General features: G+C 35.6%; 1 protein-coding gene across 20 annotated transcripts in view; it reads right to left on the bottom strand.

Moving 5' to 3' along the window:
- PPFIA2 (PPFI scaffold protein A2) overlaps positions 1-22,675 on the bottom strand; it is a 478,162-nt gene that overhangs the window by 106,924 nt on the left and 348,563 nt on the right. For 10 of the 20 annotated variants that reach the window (XM_040491314.1, XM_040491316.1, XM_040491319.1 and 7 more), the window contains 5 exons: positions 15,831-16,052; positions 6,729-6,875; positions 5,579-5,713; positions 636-722; positions 125-208 (listed from right to left, as the gene is read on the bottom strand). In XM_040491314.1, coding sequence (XP_040347248.1) covers positions 125-208; positions 636-722; positions 5,579-5,713; positions 6,729-6,875; positions 15,831-16,052 — 675 coding nt within the window. The remainder of the gene's footprint in view (positions 1-124; positions 209-635; positions 723-5,578; positions 5,714-6,728; positions 6,876-15,830; positions 16,053-22,675) is intronic. The other 10 variants (XM_040491322.1, XM_040491323.1, XM_040491324.1 and 7 more) reach the window with 1 other exon arrangement.

Raw genomic sequence — 22,675 nt, 5'->3', positions numbered from 1 at the left:
TTTCCTTTAAAATGCACAGAGCATATTCATAAGATTTTAAATATAACCTATCTTCAGGAAAGACATTCATTTCTTACATGCCCATAGACTGATGATTGAGGGGAGTGGTTCTTAATATACATACTCTTTGAAGTTCTTGATTTTTCTCTTCAAGTTGACCTTCTAGATGTCTCATGCGTTCTTCAATGTTTCCATGTCTCTCTTCAGCCTGTTAAGAAATATGAAATATGTACCTGACATGTAAGATTTGATTAACACTGTACCTCTAAATAAATTGAAATAAAATGTAAAGCAAGCTACTACCAACCGCAAATGTAATTTTCAAAAAATAAACTTTTTTTAAACAGGCAGCTGAACAGCATTGCTTGAAATGTGTCAGCTACAAAGGCCTGTTACATCCAAGCATCAGCAAAACATTGGACTTATTTATGAGCAATGAAATCAGCCAAATGTAACATGCAGACTGTGCATGGTTTGAACACAAACCTGCCATTGTCCAATCTTAAGCTCCTGAAGCACTGAACTGCACAGATGGTTGATTATCAATAAATAAAAATAACATAATTTTTATAAATGAAAAGAAAAACTTAGATGGATTCTATTTAGCAATAGAAAGTAAAGTCCAGTAGGACTACCTTCCTACGTATGGAGATCATTTCTTGTAGTTTAGCTTCCATAACATATTGATAATCATCAGATGAGGTAGAAGAGGTTGGATCAGACTAACAAGTCAAGGAAAAGGAGAGGGACAAAATTGAAAAATCAGAACTAAAGACACTGACACTGAACAGAACATAGCACAGAATGCTTAAAAGAAAAATGTGACAGCAAATTTAATACTTTAATAGACAGAATTTTACATGGAAAGAACTACACTGATATCTGGTGAACACGATGCAGTCAATGGTTATAAATGAAAAACAATGATACGCCCAAATAAAAAGCTACCAACCTAAGGTATGGAAGGTTAGTGACGGCTGGCGATGAAAGACTACTACAGAATGAATTAAAGCAACTCTGAAAGAGTCATGTAATAGTTGGAATTATGGGAAACCAAACACTAGAATATGTCTCTGATAGATTGTTAAATGTTTTGTATTTTGGTTTGTTTATCATATTACTAAAAAATAATGCAAACTGTGTGTCTCAGCGTTGAAGTGTATGCTAGGACAACGACCCAGGTGAAATAAATTTGGAAAAAAATTTATTACAAACCTAACACTGTAGACATCAAGACAAACTAAGCCACAGGATTAATTATTATGGGCATTCTCCAATTCCAGGGTTGAGTTTCCTCAGCAACAGGGACGAGCTGACAAACTGACTTCTGGTCTCTGAATACAAGTGTGTAGTACCTGGTCTAGTACCCTGGCACCTATTCTCAGATGTAGTCTTAATTTGACATTGTAAATGAAAGCGATTAGAAGTCCTCAAATTATCAAGGTGACAATATATTGTGAGGACAAGAATATTTACTTACAAAGTCTCCTGAATGACACTAGGAACCACTCAGAAACTGTTTCTACATTGATTTGTTGCCATGGAAACAAAATAGCGCCCTAAAGTGAACAGGCAGCATGGTGCCTTTGTCAGCTAATATTTGCCCAGTGCCAGGATTCGTTACATGTCTTGGAGGTGATTGTCAGGTTATCACAGACACAGAGTGTTAACACATGTGACATTGCTGATAGCTGAATTGTATTAGTATGTTATGCACAGATTACATGTAAAGTTAAATCAACATTTTGATCATAATTACAAGTATATATAACATCAAAATTGTTCTATTGTTAGATCTATAAGATTTAACTCCAGAGCATATTCCATTACATTCTCTAAGTTTATTCTAAAACAGTGAAACTTACTTTATGCAAATATAGGACTATATATAAATATGTCATGCAGTACCTGAAAAGAAATAGTAGCCTATTCATGTATTGGCTCACACACATATGTACTATTTTATGCAACAAATTCCAACTAATCTATAAAATAAACATTTAACGTTTAACTGGTGTACTTATATAGATTACAACTCAATATTTACATTTGTAAGATTTTCCTTTTGAGATTCTTGTTTCATAAATGGGGAAATAATGAAGAAATAACAAATAACCAATTTCTCTCCCCAAATTTCCAAGCAGAAGAAACACAGAAAGCTACCATAGTTCCCAAATGTCACAAAATGGTTTTCTAATATCACTTAAAACCTAGAATTCAAATAGGAATATAGTAAATGGGTCAAAATGTTGTTGAAATGATATCATCTAAATTCATTAAGATATCTGTAATCTCTCAAAAGTACATTTTAACATGCAGTTGGTGGTGTAAAAATTAATCAGGTGACTGATTCAAGGTAGTCAAAGCATGAACATTTCAATTTCCAAAGCTGTCTCTTTAAAAACACAAGCCCAGTAGGTCTTCCCAAAGGTCCTTAAAACTTCTACCTCTTTCCATCTTAACTATTGAAAACATACTAAACATTGTAAAAATTCACTTAAAGATTGAGCAAGAATTCTGTCAAGTTTAAATTACTTTGTTATTGTTGATATGTTTTACTGGTACTAAAATGAATGAAATACCTTATGGAATTCAATACGAATTATGTCCCTGCTGAGGGAATATGCACTTTAATTAAAGAAGTAAACATAATAAATCATAAAATTGGGATCCCAAAGTCTTTATTGGATAATTTTGTGTATACTTGCTATAGCCAATGTTAACATTTATCTGTAGCCACTCCTCAATATTTCTGACTTTCTAAAGCCTTAAATGAGCTTTCCTTACCTATCTATACACACACACACACACACACACACACACACACACACACATCTTATCAACCACAGAATAGATTCAGACATCATTTCTAAACAAAAACTGGGATCAATTTCAATAGTATTGATTTATGTTCATCTTAGCCTTGTGAAGACTGTAGTTTAAGTAATTAGTGTAAATACAAAAGCCACACAAAAACAATCTATTTTTTGTACTCCTTGATGGGATACAGGGCTTATCTTCATTTCACTCTTTAATATGACATAGGAAAATTTCAAATGAGCTACAGTTTAGAGGAAATTATAGGCAGAAATGGCTTTGAAAAAACATGAGTAGATTTTGAAATGGGGAAGAAATAAAAGTCAGATGGGGTGGGTCAAAGAGAAGAAAACAATAGGTAGCAGATAATAAAAGCAGAAAAAAATATATAGGCCAAATAAAATGCCTGAAACATTATTTAGAATGCCATTCATAATATAGGAGAGGGAAGCCTAGGTTTAAGCTAAGCAGAAATCTTTTTACTTTAGTATCAAAAATAGTAAGAAGTAGAAAAAGATTATGATGATCAATAACAGTGAGATACTGAAAATATGGAAGTGATAAAAATATATAAATAAAACTGGTTCTAGTGATAGTCCCTAAAAGTGTCTGAACAGAGGAGAAGAAAAAGTACAAGATCATTGTAGCCATAAAACTTGGGAAAACAAATGAAAGAGCATCTTCAAAAGTTATAAAAAATGTTACAAGCATAGGGAGTGTGCTGAGGATAAAACCTCTTCTCTAGACAAGTGTATATTAAATATGGCAATAATCTAGAAACTCTGTAGTTGAAATAATGGTGTTGATATAAAGTCAGCCTGAAGAGAAAGCAGTAAAAAAGAGAAACACAGTGAACTCTAGCATTTTTAACACTTCTTAAGAAAGATGAAACTCTACTGAAAAAGGAGGAAATCAAAAGGATTCAGATGAAGTGAAATTTTAGCAATATATTATTAGTTAGATGTAAACTGAAGAAATTATTTTGGGTACATGAATGAAAGTATGTATCAAAAACAAGTAAGAGCCCCAGAGAAAAAATGAGGGGAACAAAGATAAGACACCTATTTCAAGTTATTTTTTTATATTCTAAATTAAGGATGCTTACGGATATATACTTTGAAGCCTCGTAAGTCAAGTATTATATTTTAAAGTATGTTTTGTCCTCAGTCCATCAGAAGTTAATTAGGAGCAATTACTTGGTGAATTTTAAATTGTATTATTTTGGAAGAGATTCCAGACTTTCTCGTATTTTACTCAGGATAGTATTGATTATTTTACACTAAAGTTTTACAAAATTATTTTTATTATTTAGTCACTCACTTAAAGCTCCAGAAAATAGTTCAGTTCAATAACTCTATATAAGTTCATGTTCTTCAAATGAAGAGCCTTAGTGTGTGTGTGTGTGTGTGTGTGTATACGTGCACACACACACACACACACACATCCTTATCCATAGTTGATTAATTTTAAATGTGTTTGCAAGAAAAAATAGAATATTACCACTATATTTGAACATTTTTATATAATTTAGAGATTATTTCCCAAATCAAATGATAAATTTATCTTTATTTGAGAAAGCACACATTTCTAAAATTGCCAGAAGGGTTTATGGTATGTCTATGACTATAGAAGGATCCAGATTGTGACATTATCCTAATCACACTAATGTTTTATTCAGCTGGTTATTCCAATACTCTGTAGACAAGCAATTATTCCAAAACTTTCTAACCCTGCTCTACTTTGCAAATATTTGTCTTTTCACTACCTGACTAATTATCTTATTTTAACCAATAGGCATCAGTCTACTTTTCCTCTTTAATTATTGACTTTTTTGGGAAAGCAAATGTGTGTGCCTACTTTTGTATTGCTGTATTGACTGTTTTGGATAGTCCTAATGCCAGAATTTGTAACCTGTAGTTCATCTATCTGTCTGTCTTACCCATTTATTAGGTGCATGGAAAATGTAGCACTGAGCAATGATTGCATGAATATCTAAAATGTTTGTACATTTTTGAACTGATATTAAAAGTAAAACATGCCTTTAGTGAGCAAAGCTGAAGTTTTGTTGTACATATACACTTTGAAGCACTGTCCTTTCCATTTCACTGTGAATGATAAGTCATTTTTAACATTATAATGGTTGCAAAATTTACAATATGTGTATAATTGTAGAATTTGACAGCCATAACATAGTAGATAATTTTGAATATTCCTCAGATTATTATTGAATTTAATTGGTTCAGAAGAAACTGTAACTATTAAAACCACTTTCTATTTAGTAACTTTAGAATTTAGACTTTTGCAAATCTAACTTCCAACTGCTAACAAATGTTTTCATATATAGTCAGAAAGGAACCGCTTATGATATTTCCTACATTTTTAATACCAAACAACTTCTGTTAAGGCTATTAAGTTATTGCAACTTATCTATATACATATTAAATTTCATCATTATTTGTTTATATTCAGTGATTATTCTAATGTTCAAATATTATCATGGAAAATCAACCATCAGGATACAAAATTTTGTTTTTGCTAACGTTTACACAGGCAAAGGTATCATCACATTTTAATGTAAATCATTCATGTCAGCATAAATAAGATCTATAATATGAAAAACTCATCTAAGCAATAAACCAGTATAATAAAGACAAAATAAACTTAAATTTCATGAAACCTAAAGACAATCTATAGATTCCATTTGGATCACTACTCCTTTCTATGAGTGTATCTAGACTGACTAATTGTTTTATGGCAATACCTTTGTCAGAGCTGCAATTCTCTGAGCCAGTTCAGCCTCTACTTCAGGTAAGGTCTCAGCTTTCCTCATAGTCTGCTGCAACTTTTGCTCAGCCAGCTCAAGACGCTCTTGTAACTGCCTGTTCTTCTCTTCCATCTGAAACAGGGATGGAAAAAGAGACACTTAAAGAGTCCCAGTAAGGATAACTAACACCAGACACTAGGGTTTCTGCCATTATTCTAGATTTAAAATCAACCACACTTACTGTGCAAAGAGATGACTGTACTCATGTTTTTATATGTTACTTACTCACATTCCTTAATAAAATTCAGCACATTAAAAAAATAGAAAAGCTCTTACCAATGGCAACAAAAAGAAATAAAAGTTACCAGTGAATATAAATGTGGACATGTGCAGTATAACTCAACGCTAAGGTTTCAGACGTACCATGAGAGCATATTATTGAAAATTATAATATTAACTGGAGTGAGAGATGAAATGTAGCACAATGACTAACAGCCCAAGCTCTAGAGATAGGGTTAACAGAACTTTTTTCTCTGAAGGGCCAGATAATAAATATTTCAGATTTTGTGTATCATTTAGTCTCTGTTCCAACTATTCAGTTCTACTGTTGTAGCACAAAAACAGTCATAGAAAATGATTAAATAAATGAGTATGGCTATGTTTCAATAAAACTTTATTTATAAAACAGTTATAGTTTTGGCACATGGGCCACAGTTTGTCCAATATGGAACTCTGGAGCCAAATAGACTCTGCTCTGGAGCCAAACAGACTTGGGCTTCCATTAAGAACTGGCATTTTCCAGATGTGTGACATTGGTAAAGTTTTTATGTCTCTGAACCTTGATGCCTCGGTATAATAATTGTGCTTACTTCACAGGTGGTGGTTAGATTTAAGTGAGGTAATTGTTAACTGCTTAGCAGTGTCTGTTTCATGTCTAGACCCAAAGTAAATATTAGTAATTATTTTTATTATTATTAAGACATATTTGTGAATTACATGCTAGAAATCACATCTGTTGAGTCAGTTCCATTCTAAATTTTAGAGAACAGTTGAATGCCAAGAAATACTGTATTTTATTTACTCCGTATTTTGTTAGAATGGTGAGAGCACACATGGACGAGAACAAAACCAAGATAAGATACTCAACCTGTCGTAGGATGGCCTCTTTATTTGCTAACTCATTTTCTAATTTATCATTCATGTCATGTATGGAGGTAGATTCTCTCTGAGCACTGAGGTAACGTTTCTCAAGGGTTGTGATTCTTTCTTCCATATCTTCCTTCTGTGCCATGGCCTACAATTAAAATAATAAATTAATTAAAATCAGATTTTCACATAGTTTACTGTATTGTCTTGTTATTTAAATAAAATAGTAAGATACAAAGGCTACCGTTTTCTTGAAGCAATATTCATTCCTTTCTTTTTATGGAAAGCATGCCAAATTTCATGTGAATTTTCCCAATTTACCTGTCAGAATTCTTTTTACATCTTGGGTTAACAAAAAGTTCCTCTCTCTGAGAATGGAATGGAGTACAAGAAACTGCCTACTGTAGAACTGGCATTAGAAAAGAAGTGGCAGATAGATTAGCTCATTATACAGTAGAGATAAGTACAATTATGGGTACAGTTGTAAACCATAAAATCAGTAAAATGGTGGCTACCATTCCAAACTGCAAATCAATCTTCAAATAAGGATAACCAATATCACCAGTATCCTCATCTACATATATAAGTAAGAGTAACCCAGTGTTTAAAATAGGAGGCCAGGGGTGCCTCTGTGGCTCAGTAGGTTGAGTGTATGACTTCAGCTCAGGTCATGATCTCAAGGTTAGTGAGTCTGAGCCCACATCAGGCTTGCTGCTGTCAGCACAGAGCCCGCTTTGGATCCTCTGTCCCCTCCTCCTCTGCTCCTCCCCCACTCACGCTCTCTCTCTCTCAAAAATGAATAAACATTTGTAAAAAAAAGGAGGGCCCAGAGAAGTAAATTAGAGTCATATTCACAAATGAATTGACCAATTGACTTGGGAACTTAACCATTTTCCTTGTTACATATATTCCAATTAAAAAAAGATTTTTTTAATGTTTTTATTTATTTTTGAGAGAGAGACAGAGCACAAGGGGGGAGGGGCAGAGAGAGAGGGAGACACAGAATCAGAAGCAGGCTCCAGGCTCTGAGCTGTCAGCACAGAGCCCGACGTGAGGCTTGAACTCATGAATCGTGAGATCTTGACCTGAGCTGAAGTTGGGTGCATAACTGACTGAGCCACCCAGGTGCCCCAAGAATTTAGAAAACTCAAAGAATACACAACTCTATGGAAAAATCAGCTATCAGTGTGAATGTAATAACCATGGCATTAATATTATTCTCAACTATAATTTTTAAACCACTAATTCATAGATAATATGGAGATGATTTTATCTTCCTAACAGCTTACATGAACATTTACTAGTAGGTGGATAACCTACTTTTTAAAAAAAGATATTAAGAAAAGTCAGCTGCAGAAGCAAGCCTCATGGGCCTGTGGCGGTTTCCTGATAATGTGGGGAGCTTCTTTGCGTAAGGAGCCTAAAATTGAGTTGGTAGTGGTGGTTTCCATATGTTGCTATCCAAATTCCTTTGGTCAATGTTCCTAAGCAGCCCTTCTGGTCCTCTCCTTCAGGATCTGGAGCCAGTCCTGCCACATGCACAGAGCAGATACATTTTCTTCCATTTTTTTCCAAAAGAAATAGAAGTCCTGAAATGAATAGTCCTTCATTTCCCGATTTTCCCTCATCACCACCTGGAAATAACCATATGCACGAATCCTTAACTTCTAGCTTTTACTTTTACAACAGGTGTTTGCCTTCTCTCAAAGTTTTAATCATTATCTGTGCTCTAGTTTTTATGCCTCTTCTGCTTTAGGGACCTTGATCACTTTTCTGTCCTGGATTTTCAAGATGATAGAAGAAGTAAATCCCACAACTACAGCTAAAACAATGAAGCAGGCCTACAAATAAGCTTGTACAGATGAGACGTGGAGGGAAGAGGAAAAAGGAATGATTTAAAGAAAATAAAAATAAGAATGATAAATTATCTGCTTGATCACTGACCATAACTGAATTGAAATTATGCAATTTTACTACTCTGTTGGAGCGGCTGCGAAGATACACCACCGTTTTAAAAACAAGCAAGGAAATAAATGTATCAAGTAATTAATAAAATCCTGGAAAAACAAAAAGCTGTACAACAAAAGGAAATGCTATCATAGGAAATTACTACTTGGATCAGTTGTGGAAATGATCTACACAGCCATAATAATGGTGACACTAAATGTGATTTGGGGGTAATTGTAGTGGAAGGATGATTGGGAGAGAAAAGTAGAGAATAAAAAAGCTAAAATCCTCTGGGTGCTTGGGTGACTTACTGGGTTAAGCATCAGACTCTTGATTTTGGCTCAGGTCATGATCTCAAGGTTTGTGAGTTTGAGCCCCGCATTGGGCTCTGTGCTGACAGTTGGAGCCTTCTGAGATTCTCCCTCTTTCTCTGCCTCTCCCCCACTTGCACACTCTCTGTCTCTCTCAAAATAAATAAGTAACTTAAAAGAACTAAAATCCTCATATAATAGCAAGGCATCGATTAAATAAGAGAGAAAATAGCACAACTAACAGCGAAAGGATTGAAATTAAGAATCTCAGGCAAGTGAGATGGAAAGTAGGTGGGCACTCTGTGTGTGTATGTGTGTGTATGTGTGTGTGTGTGTGTGTGTGTGTGTGTGTGTGTGTGTGTGCGCATGTATTTAGATGTGTACCCTCTTGACATTATTTGTCTTTGAAAAATTATGTATTGTTAAACTGTATACTGTTAATTTCATTTTCATATAGAACTCTGGGAATATTGTGTCAATTTTGTAACCAAAAGAGAGAATTCTGAATCTAGCCTACATATATAACTTCTTATAAAATTATAATAGCGATAAACTCAGTTAAAGACATATACATGTTTCTTGACAACATGAGCATTGGAGTAACACTTACTAACTCCAAATCCCAGTTTTTGCTACTTATTAACTCAGTTATCATGGGTGAATGCTGATTACCTTTTCTATAACTCATACTCTTTTCTTTTGTTTTTTGGTTTCTCTGCTTGCTTGTCTATTTTGTTTTCTGTTTTAGGTTGGGATACTAGTATCTACCATATAACATTGTTGTGATACAGTATTTTAAGTGCCTTGTGTAGTCTTATGCATAATACACACTCCATAAATAATAGCTTCTTGATTATTACTTACTATTGTGCCTATAATTAGCTGATCTGACTCTATGGCATACATTGCATGCAGGAGTCACTGTACAGACTTTGGTACTGCATTTTTAATTCAGTGATTCATGTGGGAGATTCAATTTTTAACTGCAAGCTGTGTTGCCAAAAATAAATTTTGAATTTACAAGTTGGAGAAATATCTTTTCCCTGTGTGTCACTTAGAAATTCTAAAATGGGAAGCTTTTTCTAGTCTCTAAAAACTGTTCCCTAAAGAAAGAGGAAAAGAATATAAAGATTCAATTATCTCTTGACCTATGGTTTGTTTACAAAATAGACTTTATTATAGCAAATAAATATAACTCTATAGTAACTCAGACATAGTAAACTAAAAAATAAAACTCCATGTTTCAGATAATGGAAAAGACAAAACTGATATGTATTCATTTAATTACTTAGGAATTTTTGAAGAACTCTTAATAGGAAGTTAGAAAGATAAGCTGGTTTTATTCACAAAACAATATAGAATTTAAATTCTAATTCTTTGTTGGGGTGGCTCAGTCGGTTGAGCATCCGACTATGGCGGCTCAGTCAGTTGAGCATCCGACTATGGCTCAGGTCATGATCTTATGGAACGTGAGTTCGAGCCCTGCATCAGGCTCTGTGCTGATAGCTCAGAGACTGGAGCCTGCTTCAGATTCTGTGTCTCCCTCTCTCTGTGCCCCTCCCCCACTCACACTCTGTCCCTCTCTCTCTCAAAAATAAACATTTAAAGAAAAATTCTAATTCTTTGCACATCAAAATTTGCATAATATTTGCATATTTTGCATAATATTTAATAAAGTATTATTCAATACTCCATTAGTAGCTTTTTTTTTTAAGTTTATTTATTTATTATTTGAGAGAGAGAGACAGAGACAAAGTACAAGTGACAGAGAGGCAGAGAGAGGGAGAGAGAAACCCAAGCAGGCTCTGCACTGTCAGTGCAGAACCAATTAGGGGTTCAAACTCATGAACCGTGAGATCATGACCTGAGCGGAAACCAAGATCATACACGTAACTGACTGAGTCACCTAGGCACTCCCCCAATTAGTAGCTTTCTTAATTATAAAGTGGAGAGCTAAGCATGTTATAAGATTGTCTATGTTTTTAATATGTGTACTGTTCTTTGCTTTACTCCAGCCCCCAACTACATATAGGTCACAGTCAATTTAAGGAGCAACTAAGACAAAACTTCAAAGAAAGTAAATTTCAGAAAGACAAATACCATACGATATCACTCATATGTGGAATTTAAGAAACAAAATAGATGAACATATGGAAGGGAGGAAAAAAAGAGAGGGAAACAAACCATAGGAGACTCTTATTGACAGAGAAAAAAACTGAGGGAAGATGGAGGGAGGTGAGTGGGAGATGGGCCAGATGGGTGATGGGTATTGAGGAGGGCACTTGTTATGATGAGCACTGGGTGTTGTATGTAAGTGATGAATTACTGAAGTCTACTTCCAAAACCAATATTGCATTATATGTTAACTAATGATAATCTAAATAAAAATTTGAAAAAGAAAAAAAATCATAAAAAATAAAGTATATCTCATAGTCATCAAAAAGTAAATTTTAAATAGATTTACTTATTGATGAGGAATAATGACAAAAATATATTCTTAAAAGCATTAATGAAATATACTTACATAATTCATTTTAGATATACTAGACAGTCCTCACACATAAAGCAAAATGCATTGAAGCTTTTAATTATATGGTTTTTCCTACTCTCCCCTTTTTTCCTTAATCAACAAATATGTAGTGCTAATACAATACATAAATCATACTGTGCTAGCAATGTTACACATTGGGTAGCAAGAAGAATCACTTTTTTTAAAGTTTACTTATTTATGTTGACAGAGCACATGGTGGGAGGGGCAAAGAGAGAGAGAGAAAGAGAGAACCCAAGCAGGCTCCACACTCAACACAGAGCCCTAGGTGGGGCTCCATCCCACAACCACAAGATCACAACCTAAGCTGATATTGAGAGTCCAGAGTCGGAAGCTTAACCGACCGAGCCACCCAGGTGCCCCCACTGTTTTTTTCCTCTTATAAATACTTGCAATCTCGTAGACCTTGTGTGTCCACAGACCACAGTCTGGATTATAAAAGTGGAAGCTGGAGTTTTGAGTGTAAGTGATACCTTTTTAAAGTCCATGGTTTTCTTCTTATTGGAAACAGAGAGCACAAGATTATTTCAGTGGTGGTTACAGTGCAGCTGCATTTTTTATGCTATTGCTATCACTGGTAAATGATTCTGTTTTGTTGATTTTAGAAGTTGCTCATAGTGGAAGAAGCACAGGTTTTGGAGCTGGGCTGATCCTGTGTCTTCCTGGTGCTGAGGGTTTGGAAGGAGTGCAATGCTCGGAGGGCAGTGCATATGCCTTTGACAAGTCACTTTACCTCAATTGAGAAAAATGGGCATAATGATGAGTACCTTCTGGATAGGACAGATGTAAGAAATTAGACAAATTAAATATAATACACCTGTAATAGTTTTCATGGTTGGTCTTTAAGAATTTCCTAGAAGTAAACCAGGGCCTCTGGCAATCGGACCTTTTTGGAAACATTTTATTTGGCCTTTCATGGTGTTCTTAACACACATGCGTGCACACACGCACAGCACATATGATGTATACAGAAAGTCAGGCAGTGTATAGGTTTCTTGCCCAAGTCTCATTAATTTCTAGCGCTTCCTATGTTATACCTTTACTGCCAAATGTGTCATATATTTATATTGCCTGACTGGCTCTTGAAGCATCTGTATTTGCAACCTCCCTTTAGAGGTGAATGATGAGAGATATTCTTCACGAATCTCTTCTAAAATATAACTACATAAAATTTTAGAGATGATAATAGTTATATTTAAATTTTTAAAAATGTTTTTATTTATTTTGAGAGAGAGAGAGAGAGAGAGACAGTGAACAGGGGAGGGGCAGAGAGAGAGAGAGAGGGAGACAAAGAATCCGAAGCAGGCTCCAGGCTCTGAACAGTCAGCTCATGGGGCTCAAACTCACGAGCTATGAGATCATAACCTGAGCCAAAGTCAGACACTCGACCAACTGAGCCATCCAGATGCCCCAAGAATAGTTATATTTTATTTTACTTTTTAAAAAATTTTTAACGTTTATTTATTTTTGAAAGAGAGAGAGAAAGAGAGAGTAAGTGGAGGGGGGGGGGCAGACAGAGAGAGGGAGACAGAGAATCCAAAGCAGACTCCAGGCTCTGAGCTGTCAGCTGAGAGTCCGACATGGCTTGAACCCGTGAACAGCAAGATCGTGACCTGAGCTGAAGTTGGATGCTTAACTGACTGAGCTACCCAGGTGCCCCAAGAATAGTTACATTTTAAAAGAATTCCACATGAAAGCAGAATACCTTACCTATTCGAAGAGATTTCCTCATTAAAAAAAAAAAAAAACAAAACACCTGGCATCAGATGATTGATATTTTCCATCTGAATTAGCTTTTTGTCACCTACACCTGAAGACGATTAGAATTAAGGAATTATTTTTACATAGTCAATAAGAAAGGGGGAGCTGGAGATACTGGGCTCTACCTGTGACACTGCATTAAATAAACATGAAGAGAGGAAGCAAGAGAGGAGTGCTAAATGAAAGGAAAATTGCTAAATCTCTGGGGCTAAGAGAATGAAGAAACCAGGATAAGCAAGGCCTCAACAAATAGCTTTACAGCCAGAAATTGTAGTGTTTCTTAACAGTGATATAGAAGAGTGGCAAACCTTCAGCTAAGGAGTGAAAATGACAGACGTGTCTTTGAACGATCAATTCATATAAAGAAGTAGAGAGCACAGTATCATCATTTGCATGGTAGCAGAGCAACCTGCCACTTCATGGATCATCTACATTTTTTCTGAGATAGTAGGTATTGTTCTAACCCACATTCTAATCTCATCCGTGCCTTTTGACATTTACATCAAACACCTATAAATATCCATTCTTTCAACAAAGTTTTCTTGAATGCCTATTATAAGCTCAATAGTTGTGTTGGTGATTAGAATAGAGAAGTGAACAAAACACAACAAAACAAAACTCCCAGCCATTATGAACCTTTATGTATAGGGGAGAGGGAGGTATATGACAAACAGGTAAATCGGTAAAGTATATATTGTGTCAGATGGCAGTAAATACTGTGAGATAAAACAAAGAAAATGAGAGAAGAGGAAGAGTGTACATGTGCAAATAACAAGGTTAGGGAACACTTCACTGAGAAGAAAACATTTGAGCAAAAGGAAGAGGGAAAAGAAAACCCAATAGAATAGGTCTGGCTAGTTTAAGAGGCCATCCATCTTAACTGAACAGAGTGGACTAAAATGAAACAGCAAGAGATGAGTTCCCAGAAGTCAGAAAGGTGGTAGTGGAGATTGTACATGGCTCGTAGACCACTGTAAGGACTTGGATTTTCCTGTAAGCAGGACAGGTAGCCATTGAAGCAGAATGGTAACTTGAGCTGACTTAACATTGTAACAGGTCACTCAGGTTGCTATGTTGAGCATAGACTGAAGCGGAAGGAAGACTAGTCACAAGAGTACTGTAATAATTCAGAGAGAGATGGTGGTTGTGTGGAATAAGGAAGAGCCATAAAGATTGTGAGAAGAGGTCACATTATTGATAAGTTTTGAAGTTGGAAATAATGGGTTTATGTCTGAATCATATGCAGTGTGTGAGTGAAACAGGCACCAAGGACAGCTCCAAGGCTTCTGTTCTGAACAATAATGGCATTGAGGACAGGTGGGCTGTGTAAGAAGACAAGAAACTCTGGTTCCTTGGGGGTGGGAGAATAACAGGAGAACACTCTTGAATATATTAATTTTGAGAATATGTTAATTTTACAGGCAACTGGGAAACAGGACACAGGATAAGCCGGAGATATAAACTGGGATTCATAAGGCAGTAGGTGTTTTTTGGAGCCATGAGACTGCATGAACTTAGCAGGGAAGTGAAAGTAGATTGAGAAGGGAAGACACTACTAGTCTAGGGAGACACTGAGCAAATAAAGGAGCCCGAGATAAGGGCAGGAAGTAAAGGCGGATGAAAATCAGAAGCGTATAGGGTGCTATGACCCAACTGAAGACGTACTTCAGGGAGTAATGATTGGATCCAATGCTGGGTTCAACAACATGGAGGTCAGCAATCTGTTCTTATCAAAGAAGGGGATGTTGGAGGCAAAAGTAAGTAAAATGGGCTCAACAGGGAATGGGAAAAAAAATAATTGAATACATAAAGTGGAGTCAACTCCGGTAACAATTAGTTAATTATATACAAAAATGTAAATAAGATCAAATATGTAAAAAGGACAAAAGGTGAAAGGTCACCAAATAAATTTTTTAACAATTATGAATAATTTTCTTTTTAATTGAATAGAGTGAGAAAGTGAAAGGTTCTAAACATTTCACCTTAGGTGGTAAGATGATTAGGCAGTGTTACAAAAAAAAATCTCGTATTTTTTGCAGTAACTTTCAAGTACTCTATTAAACAGATGAAGTGATGTTACATCTAAGAAGAACCGAATACATGCAGAAAGAAAGGTGAACACATTCCCAAATATATATTCATACTCACAGACACAACACCAAAATAAGAGGGGGAAAATTTAAAGTAATGATTTTGAGTATTCCCATTTGCTAGAGTGTAGCAATTTCATTATTCATACCCACATCTAAAGCTATTTAAAATTAGCAGCTTAAATTTTTTAAAAATTCATTAAAAACTATAGAAAGTTTTTACTCTACCCAAGACTTGATATGAAATTCCATACATATTTAAAGGGTTGATAAGTAAATAAACTATTTTTGTCTTAGTGGACATGTTTCATAACTAATATCATGCATCCCAAATTTTGGCTTTCTGAATAGATGTAAAGATTATATGCCATTAGGGGAGATTTGCAAAAAGCATCTCAGAAGCAGCATTCAGAAAGCAAAGACTGAAACCGCTATGAATCACTTACCTCCCTAATGTCCCTTTGATATTTAGTGTTCATTTCTTCTGTTTTAATGAGATCCTTTCTTGCTGTCTCTGCTTCCTGTTCCACCTCTCCCACTCGGGAAGAGAGTGCTGCTAAACGTTCCTTCATTTGAGCCATTTCATAGTTTTGCTTTTCAAGCAATTCTTGTAGTTCGACTATTTGGCTAGTTTCATCAGTTGAGTCTATAGAACCATTGGACAAACGCTGCAGGAAAAGAACAAGAAATGGCACTTAGGATTCTCTTCATCTTTAATTTAAAATCCATGAACTTAAAGAAATGAAACTGATGGAGCTTTCACACTGAGAAATAAGAACCCTAACTAGTTTTGAAAAAAAACTAAGTTTTTGAGAAAAGTCTTAATGGACATTAAAATATAAAGGTAGATCAGTAATTTTCAAACAGGTTAACAGATGCATTTGAACAGATGCAACTTAGCATGAAACACTTGTGTATCCCAAACATTTAACAAATGGCAGTTATTATTTTGTCAATTATATCCAAAGCTTACTGTAAACAATATTTATATAAGCAGCATATTATTAAATGATAAGAAGGAGCACAGATACTGTGTAATATTTTTATTTATTTATTTATTTATTTATTTATTTATTTATTTATTTTTGAGAGGGATATCATGCAAGCGGGGGGGGGGCACAGAGGGGAAGAGCAAATTTTTTTAAAGTTTTTTATTTTGAGAGACAGAGAGCAAGGGAGGGGCAGAGAGAGAGGGAGAGAAGGTGAGAAAGGGAGAGAGAGAATCCCAACTAGGCCCTGTGTTTTCAGCGCAGAGCCTGACATGGGGCTCGATATCATGAAATGTGAGATTATGATCCAAGCCAAACTCAGGAGCTGGATGCTCCTGACTGAGCCACTCAGGCATCCTGGGAGAGAAAGAATCTTTTTTTTTTTTCAATATATGAAATTTATTGTCAAATTGAAGAAAGAATCTTAAACAAGCTCTCTTCCCAGCACAGAGCCCAACAAGGGGCTCGATCTCAGGACCATGAGATCATGACCTGAGTCGAAATCAAGAGTCGGATGCTTAACTAACTGAGCCACTGAGGTGCTCCATATTTTCTATTTTTATTCAAGATCCTGGTGCATTTGCAAGTTTCATTTTCAATGACTCTCAGAGGAAGAACTTACACACATTTTTCTTTTAATGAAGGTTATTCCTGGCGTGAATGTGACCTAGCTAGAATAAAGGTATAGCATAAAAAAAGCCTTGATTTCTATATTGTTAAGAACATAAAAGTCATGAATGCACACAACCCACAGGAAGGAGGTTTAAAAGGATTAAATACTTTGAGACTGATTTCTCCCCTTGCTGCTTAGAAACCAGGGTGACCCATGTCTTCAGAAGCGTGTCCTACAGCCTAACTGTACTGGAGAAGTTCTGTGGTGGAGACAGGGCCACAACTGGAGAAATAGCACTAAAAGAAAAAGGGCACAGCCAGGCTGAAATAAGAAAATGATGATGCACTTTGCCTTAACATAAATGCAAATAACAGATGCTCAAATTAAAAGGGCAAATTAAATTTGCCCAAGTTAAAACCCAAATTAAAAAAGATAAACATGAAAAAAGAATGAGAAAATGAGAAAAAGCAAAGAAAGTACCATTAATTTTAGTACAGTGCTTGTTTGGAAAACATGAATCTGTGTTAATACAATAGACACATGAAGAAACTATTTGAATGTTACATAAATTTTGCGTTTTCCTTTTTTCAATATATTGAAGTCGAGCTGACCTACAATGTTCCATCAGTTTTAGGTGCACAACATAATGATCCGACGGCTCTATATGTTATGCTGTGCTCTAAATTTTGTGTTTTCTTATGCGCGACTTCCTTCCTGAGAATCACTGGTTAAACACAGAATCCCATACCCAGCTGAACTGAGCTGTGTAGGAACAAACACACAAAATGAACTCGTGCACGCTCCTCAGACATCTAACATCGCCTCAGTGTATCTCAGGCTTTGAGTCACACCACCCCCATCGTGTTACAATTTTCTGTCTGATTTCAGATACCCCACTTTCATCACTTCACAGTAATGCACAAACCCCCAAACCCATCTGACATCCATTTCTGCAAGCAAAATTCAGGTCTTCTTCAAGTCCAAGAGTCATATTTACAGTATTTATGCAATTCTTGACTATTTAACGTGTAAAACGGTGCTACAATTTTCATTGGTTTTCTATCTCTTTGTTTTATGCCATTGATAAAGTTGTGACACAAACCCCTCTTCTTCCACAAGCCCTGTGTTTTGCATTGTGCAGTTTTGCAGAGCTCAGAACTTTGAGGGATGCAAATGACACATCAGAGCAGCACTGACTGACAGAGCAGAAAGAGAAAATAGAGAGCAAACAGGGAGCACAGACCAATGGCAAGGGGTGTTTACTAAGTCCAGGAACTAACACATGAAGAAGCAGCCTGGAAAATCTAAATTAAAATAGCAGAAAAGATGGAGTTAATCTTAAAATGGTATCTAAAGATGCCAGATCCACAGACCTAATACCTTGAAGGTATTACTGAACTCTTAAATTGCAGATACTGAACATCTGATAATCTAGTAAAAGAAGTAAGAGATTTTACAAATATGTAGGAATGTCAGAGATGCTGCTGAGATCCAGCAACTCTATTTCCCTGACTGCTGAGATGGCTGCTTGCTGAGGGATCAGAGTCCCTCAGGGTCTTTCCAAAGATCCCTGAGGTGTGCAATGCCACACACAATGAAGAGGTACTGGGAAGCTAATGAAAAACCAACTTTCTAGACAGTTTTTTATGGATACAAAATGCAAACACATTGATGGTGACCCTTATACAGGACACAACTATGTGTACCTGGAGCTGAGATAAGCCAGTTATAATCATTAGGCAACAACTGAGAACTGGTTTAGGGAAGAAGGCTAGAGCCAATTGCCAGTCAGTTACGCCCAAATTTGGTATAACTGAGGTATGATATTACGGGGTTTTTTTCATAATAGGAAATATCTTTGAACTCTGTATACTACTTACAGGTAACTAAACGATCTTAAGCTTTAATAGAACTTCTACTTCCTCACATTGAGGACTTTCTTTAGTCAACTAAAAAAAAAGGCAATTTTTTAGAAGCTACACAAATCACTAGAAAACAAATTTTTGCTTTGAAAAATGTTTTATGTAAGTGGAGAAAATACACTTAGGTTTCTGGAACCCTAAAGAACTTGGGAGAACTGAGACTCACGTAATCACACAGAGCTGATTTGAATTAAAATGCAGAACTTTTCTTTTCAAGTTTATTTATTTTGAGAGAGAGAGAGGGAGAATTAGAGCATGTGTGGGGGAGGGGTAGAGACAGAGGAGAGAGAGACTCCCAATTAGGCTCTGTGCTGTCAGCGCAGAGCCTGACTCTGGACTTGATCCCATGATCTGTGAGATCATGACCTGAGCCAAAATTAAGAGTCAGATGCTCAACAGACTGAGCCACCCAGGCACCCCTAAAATGCAGAACTTTTAATTCCCAGTTAAGTTCATCTACCCTTTACCATATTGCCTTTACTCAGAATATAAAGATCAAAAGATACAAATTATGCATGGTATATGGTATAGACAAGTACCAAGAATGTAGTGTGTATTCATACACACACACATATGCATTCAGTAAATATTTGTTAAGTCAACGGAATCATGTTAATTTTCTAATTAGAAAAATGATTAGTCCAATTCTGTGCACCTGAAGTCCATTAAAATCTTGTTTAAAAATTGCATATTTTGAACGGGCTCAAGGTAAGAAAATTTTAATTAAGTATAAACAGTAATCAGGCAACTAAAAAAAACCACTTAAAATGCTAACCTTTTTAATTCCTTTAGTAACAGATGTATAACATAAGGTCTTTACACTACTTTGAAATTTGGGACTATCCATAGAAAATTTCTGAACTCTCTATTTTTTTTCTGAAGTGTTTTTAAATCTTTTATTTTTAAAAAAAATGTTTAATATTTTATTTATTTTTGAGAGAGAGAGAGAGAGAGAGACAGAGTATGAGTGGGGGAGGGGCAGAGAGAGGGAAACAGAATCCAAAGCAGGCTCCAGGCTCTGAGCTGTCAGCACAGAGCCTGATGCAGGGCTCGAACTCACGCACTGTGAGATCATGACCTGAGCCAAAGTCGGACACTTAACCAACTGAGCCACCCAGGTGCCCCTTAAATCTTTTATTTTTTAAAAAATGTGTAACATTTCATGTATTCAAATCACCTTAAATATATTTTCTGGTGAGGTTAATATATTTTCTCATAATTCCATAGTAAAAGTTCATTTAAAAACTGTGATTTATATCTTAGAAAAAGAATATATAACTTTTGTTCGAAATCATTTAACAGTGATTTGTAGATTTATCTTTAAAATAAATTGTGGCACTTTAACTGAAATGACCTATTATTGAATTAAAAGAAAATCCAGTGGTTCTTTTAAACAGCTTTATTGAGATAGAATTTATAACCATAAAATTTGCCCATTTACAGCATAAATGGTGTCTAATATACTTAAAGAGTTGTACTATCAACATAATCTAATTTGAGAACATTTCGTCACCCCAAATAGAAACCTCTTGCCCATTAACAATCATTTGCAGCTGACCCCCACCTCCAGCCCTAGGCACGATTTATCTACTGCTGCCACTGTAAATCTGCCTATTTGGTACTTTTCACATAAACTGAATGAGAATAGTCTTTTGTGACTGGCTTTATTCGCTGAACAAAATGTGTTTGAGTTTCATCCATGTTGTAGTATCAGATTTTTTTGGATTGCTGAATACTATTCTATCATGTGGATATACTACATATTATTTATATATTCATGTGGTAATAGACATTTATATTGTTTTCACCTTTGGGCTAATGTAAATAATGCTGTTATAAACATCTGTGTACAAGTCTTTGTGTGGACACGTGTTTTATATTCTTATGGATAGATTCCTAGGAGTAGAATAGCTGAATCACATGGAAATTCTACATTAACATTTTGAAGTACTATTTCCCCAAATGGCTGCACCACTTTACATTCCCACTGGCAACCATGTGACTTCCAATTTATCACATTCTCATCAAACCCTGTTATTGCCTTTTTATTATAGCTACTCTAGTGTGTATGAAGTGGTATCTCCTTGTGATTTTGATTTGCATTTTGATTTGCATTTGATTTGATTTGATTTTGATTTTGATTTGCACTTCCTAATGGCTAATGATATGGAGCCTCTTTTCACGTCTTTATTGTCAGTTATGTATCTTCTCTGTCTCTTCAAATTCTTTACTCATTTACTAATTGAGTTATTTGTCTTTTTATTAATGAGTTACAATAATTATTTATATATAGATGTGTGTGTGTGTGTACACACACACACACACACACACACACATACAATTCCTTTATCAGTTATATGATTTCCAAATAGTTCTTCTCAGTCTATAGATTATCTTTTCACTTTGACAGTGCCGTTTGAAATGCAAGTGTTTTTAATTTTAATGAAGTCCAATTTATCATTTTCCCCTTTATACCTTGCGCTTTGGTGTTGTATCAAAAAATTATTTCATAACACAAGGTTATGAAGAGTTTCAATGTTTTTCTCTTAAACATTGTACCAGGAAGAAAGAACTAGGTGTTGGGATTTTGTTAAATGTGCTGATACATTCCTGACATCAAGGAAAGTCTCGTCAAGCAGAGGAATAGCACATAAATAAGCAATTATTAAGTATGACAATGAATGTTATCATAAAGTTTTATGATAAACATCCTAAATATTTATGACATGGGAGCAGAGAGACGATACTATTTGTGATACTCTTTGACTTTGATCTTTAAAGATGAGTAATTACATTTAAAGTAAAATAAGGAGGGTATTTATTTCAGAAAGGTAAAGCATGAGCACAGGCAGGGAGGTAGTTTCTGCAGGGCAGTTACAGGTTGTACTGTGTGGAGAGCCAGAGACGAGTGCTGTAGACGAGTGCAAGAGACTGGGAAAAAAGGCCGCCATAGATTAAGATGGCTTTAGCTTTTTGTATGAAATACAATGCACTTTGAGTACTAAATAGAATGACAGAGAGTCATCAAAGGTTTTTGAAGAGGGAAATAACACGTGAAAACCTGCTGTCAAACTGTTCATCTCTCTTCATGACCTGGTAACCTATTTAAAGCCTTAACTACCAGTAACTTTCTCTTTCCCTTTCACTTTCTCTTTCCCTCCCCCCATGGCTAGAGTTGATGGATAAAATACAGGATGTCCAGTTATATTTAAATTTCAGATAAACAACGAAAAATTTTTAGAATAAGATATCACATGCAGTATTTGGATTAAGCTTATACTAGAGGAATTGATGATGCAAAGAAAACACTGAGCCCAAATCCAGAATAAGAGCACATCATGTATTTATCTGGCAGAGGAAATAGAAAAATCAAAGGCTGGGAGACACAAGTGGGTTTAGGATTTTCAAGGGGGACCAGTATAGCTAGAATGGAATAGGCTATAGCAAGAAGATGGGAGTGAGCATACATGGGCAGATGATGTTGATTCTTGAGATGCCAGGGGTTCCTGAGTTCATTGTAAGACACTGACTTTTACTCTGGGTTAGATGGGCCCCATAGGAAGGTACTGAGCAGAGGAGTGACAGTCTTTTAGAAAAAAATTTGTCTGCTTTACCTCGTGACATATTTGAATTAGACCCATTTCTATGACCTCTTTATGTGTCAAGGAACACCTTGTGTGTTCAATCCTCTTTGATGACTCTGAACCCTTAGAAGATGCAGTAGGCCAAGGTCTGTGGGCTCCAACTTCTGGCAGTTGGTATTGTTA

The sequence above is a fragment of the Herpailurus yagouaroundi genome, unplaced genomic scaffold (assembly GCF_014898765.1).
Source record: "Herpailurus yagouaroundi ecotype Mexico unplaced genomic scaffold, PumYag 182, whole genome shotgun sequence".
NCBI lineage: Eukaryota > Metazoa > Chordata > Mammalia > Carnivora > Felidae > Herpailurus > Herpailurus yagouaroundi.
Note: the sequence above shows the minus strand (reverse complement) of the source record. Positions and strands in the feature narration are given on the sequence as shown.